Below are 3,482 nucleotides of genomic sequence, written 5' to 3'. Positions count from 1 at the left end.
TATTATTATTATTATTATTATTATTATTATCATTATTCACCTGTATCGTGCATCCGTCCAGGTCTTTGGTGACGGTGATGTCCGAGGAGGTGGTCCAGATGCTCATGGAGCAGAGGTCTGAAGTGGAGGTCGTGGAGCTTTGGCGACGGTTTGCAGGCGGCCAGTCAATCCATTTATTCTGGCACCCCTTCAACCATTCCCAGGCCAAGGGGGAATCACCCAGCTGGATGGAGTTGGGGGGAGCAAAGGGTGAGGGAGAGAGGGGGAGGTAGAGGGGGGGATATGTTACCAATTCGCGTGAGGAGAGATGAGTGAGGGAGGAGGAATAAGACTCCGTTACATTATCAGCCTTTGGACGAACATGAAGGTGTCAATATGACGAGAGTTCCACGCTGTTCACATATATCTCTATATATTATATTTGTGAACGTTCATCACTTTGGTTGCCAAAAACTTCCTAACCACTTAATTTTCGAATTTGACCAAATGGTGGTTCAGAACTATTTATAGGGTGCACAGTTTAAATTAAGGAGCCTGAAGTCAAAAGTAGTTTGAATTTTAGTTTTTCTAAAGTTTCGTTTAAATCAAATATTACGAAAGTACGTCTTCTAAAACGCCATCGTAAACAAGTGAGGTTTCCTCTCACTAGCCGTGCGCACTGTTCATATGCCTTTGAATTTCTGGAGTGTACAATCACAAAAGCGGAAATAGAGAAACAATCTATACATCTGTTATATATTTGGCAACTTGGAAACACATGTGTTACTTTTTCCATAAAAACTGCGATAGCTACAGAGTTGAAAGTTGGCGAGTACCTGCTAAAAGATAGATAGGTCCATATGACGGAGCCCGATTTTGATTTATTCATTTCCTGAATTCAGAACGTGGATCAACAGAATGCCTCAAATCAAAGGATGGGAATATCATAATGGACAAAGACAAGATACTAGAACGTTGGACAGAATATATCAGTGACCTGTGCAATGACAAAAGAGATGAACAAAGAAGAGTGGAAAATAACAACGAGGGACCACCAATCATGGAAGAAGAAGCTATCAAGGCACTACGAAAGATGAAGAAGGGGAAAGCTGCAGGACCGGACAACACTACCACAGAGATGCTTAAAGCTTTAGAAGACTTTGGAATCACCACGCTGACAAAACTTCTTAACAACATGTATGCCACTGGACTTATTCCATCATACTTGTCAAAATCTATCTTCATAACTTTACCAAAGAAACCTAATGCAAACGAATGTGAAACGCATCGTACCATCAGCCTCATGAGCCACATAACACAAATACTACTCCGAATAATTATGGTGAGAATACGAAATAAAATTCTCCCAGAAATAGCCCAAGAACAATGTGGATTTATTGAAAGCAAAGGCACTGTAAATGCCATATATGTCATCAGAACAGCAATAGAACGTGCCCTAGAAGTTCAGAAAGATCTTCATTTATGTTTTATAGACTATACCAAGACATTCGACAAAGTTAGGCACGAAAAGATCATCGACATGCTGGAAGCCCTCAATATCGACGGGAAGAACTTAAGTATTATCAAGAACATGTTTAGGGATCAAACTGCTGCAATGAGAATAGAAAACGACATCAGCTAAAACATACAGATTAAAAGAGGAGTCGGACAAGGATGTGTACTTTCTTAAGACTTGTTCTCCCTGTATAGTGAAAATATCATGAGACACATAGAAGAAATGCCTGGTATCTCGATAGGGGGACATAATATAAACAATCTAAGATATGCAGATGACACAGTCCTAATAGCAGAAGATGAAGAACACCTGCAGAATCTATTAAATGTCATCGTACAAGAGAGTGACAACATGGGCTTAAGCCTAAACATCAAGAAAACCGAAGCAATGGTGATAAGCAGAAAAACTCCAACCCCAACATGCAATAACAAAATCAATGATACCACCCTCAAGCAAGCACAACATTTTAAATATTTGGGGACCATTATATCATCAGATATCACACTGGAATTAAAAGCCGCATTTGCCAAGCAAAAGCAACCTTCCACAAGATGAAACATAATAACAAACATCAATCTGTCACTGGAAACGAGAAAAAGAATACTGAAAAGTTACATTGAGCCAATCCTATTATACGGGTGCGAAGCGTGGACAATCAATAAACAGCTGGAAAGAAAAATTGTGGCAACAGAGTTGTGGTTCATAAAACGCATGCCACGTATCCCATGGAGAGCTAGAAAAACAAATGAAGAAGTCTTGACTGAAGCAAATCATAGAAGACAGCTTATGACGAATATAAGAAAGAGACAGGTAAATTTCTTCGGACACCCAATGCGGAAAGAAGCATTGGAGAATATTGTAACAACAGGCAAGTTTGATGGAAAGAGATGCAGAGGCAGACAGAGGGAAAAGATACTGGACAAGAAGACAACATGGCTAGGAGGAGCAAGAACAACAGACACCATTGCTGCAACGCAAGACAGAGTGAAGTGGATATCCATGATCGCCCACGCCAGTCGGCAAGGCACCGGATGATGATGATGAATTCAGAAATATACATTTGACAAAAAGTTCTCGCCCTTCTTTGGCCTTTGTGATTATTCCACTGAGGAACGAAAAAAAATCTGCGTAGCTGTACTTCACAACGGAAGTGCCGAAGTGATATTTCTCGAGGCACATTTTGTTTTGAGAGTATATAACTAGACCTTCTATTTTTTCATATTTTTAGATTTATTGCTCCATTCCAATAGAGTGTAAATATAGTAAGCCACTAACTTTAAATTGATGTTAATGCACCGATCATTCCTTTCATCGAAAGGGTGCCCACCGTAATTTACAACAATAATGATAAATATTATTATTATAGCTCGGACAGCCTTCACTGAAGGGAAAGGACTCTGCTACGACAAGATGAAGTCCAATATTATGATGAGTTATTTCTCTTAGCCAACAATTTTGTGAGGCAGATGGTCTTCAGGGTTGGTGTTTTATAGTACATGTATTATTATAGCGAGCCCGTGTGGCTGCATAGTGATGCAGCCGATTGATGTTTTGTTTTTGTAAGAGTTTTACGTCGCTTGCAACACAATAAGGTCATATCAGTGTCGAAGATTTGAGGTGTTACAAGAGAGAAACAAACACAAAAAAAAGAAAGTTGGGGAGATGAGGATGATAGATGCGTGTGTGTGTGTGTGTGTGCGTGTGTGTGTGTGTGTGTGTGTGTGTGTGTGTGTGTGTGTGTATGTGTGTACGTGTGAGTGTGTGTTTGATCAATGCCACTGTAATATATTTTTTCCTTGTTTTGTCCCATCATCCCGTCTAAACCTGTTCCTTCGTTCACATTCTCACTCTTATTAGTTTTTTTGTTACGATTTCTTTTTTTTTTCTTCTCGATTTTGTTTCTCAGGCACAGTTTGTTAGCGCATCAGGGCTCGATCCGCATGAAATCGACAGCGTGGGAGGTTGGCGGGTGCTCTTGTTTGGTTTG

General features: G+C 40.0%; 1 protein-coding gene across 1 annotated transcript in view; it reads right to left on the bottom strand.

Moving 5' to 3' along the window:
- Positions 1 to 3,482, bottom strand: part of LOC101857688 — a gene marked incomplete at its 3' end in the record, with an annotated part of 37,576 nt that overhangs the window by 9,543 nt on the left and 24,551 nt on the right. The window contains 1 exon segment of the mRNA XM_035968738.1: positions 41 to 223. Within this exon segment, the coding sequence (XP_035824631.1) occupies positions 41 to 223 (183 nt within the window).

The sequence above is a fragment of the Aplysia californica genome, unplaced genomic scaffold (assembly GCF_000002075.1).
Source record: "Aplysia californica isolate F4 #8 unplaced genomic scaffold, AplCal3.0 scaffold00005, whole genome shotgun sequence".
Classification (NCBI taxonomy): domain Eukaryota; kingdom Metazoa; phylum Mollusca; class Gastropoda; order Aplysiida; family Aplysiidae; genus Aplysia; species Aplysia californica.
Note: the sequence above shows the minus strand (reverse complement) of the source record. Positions and strands in the feature narration are given on the sequence as shown.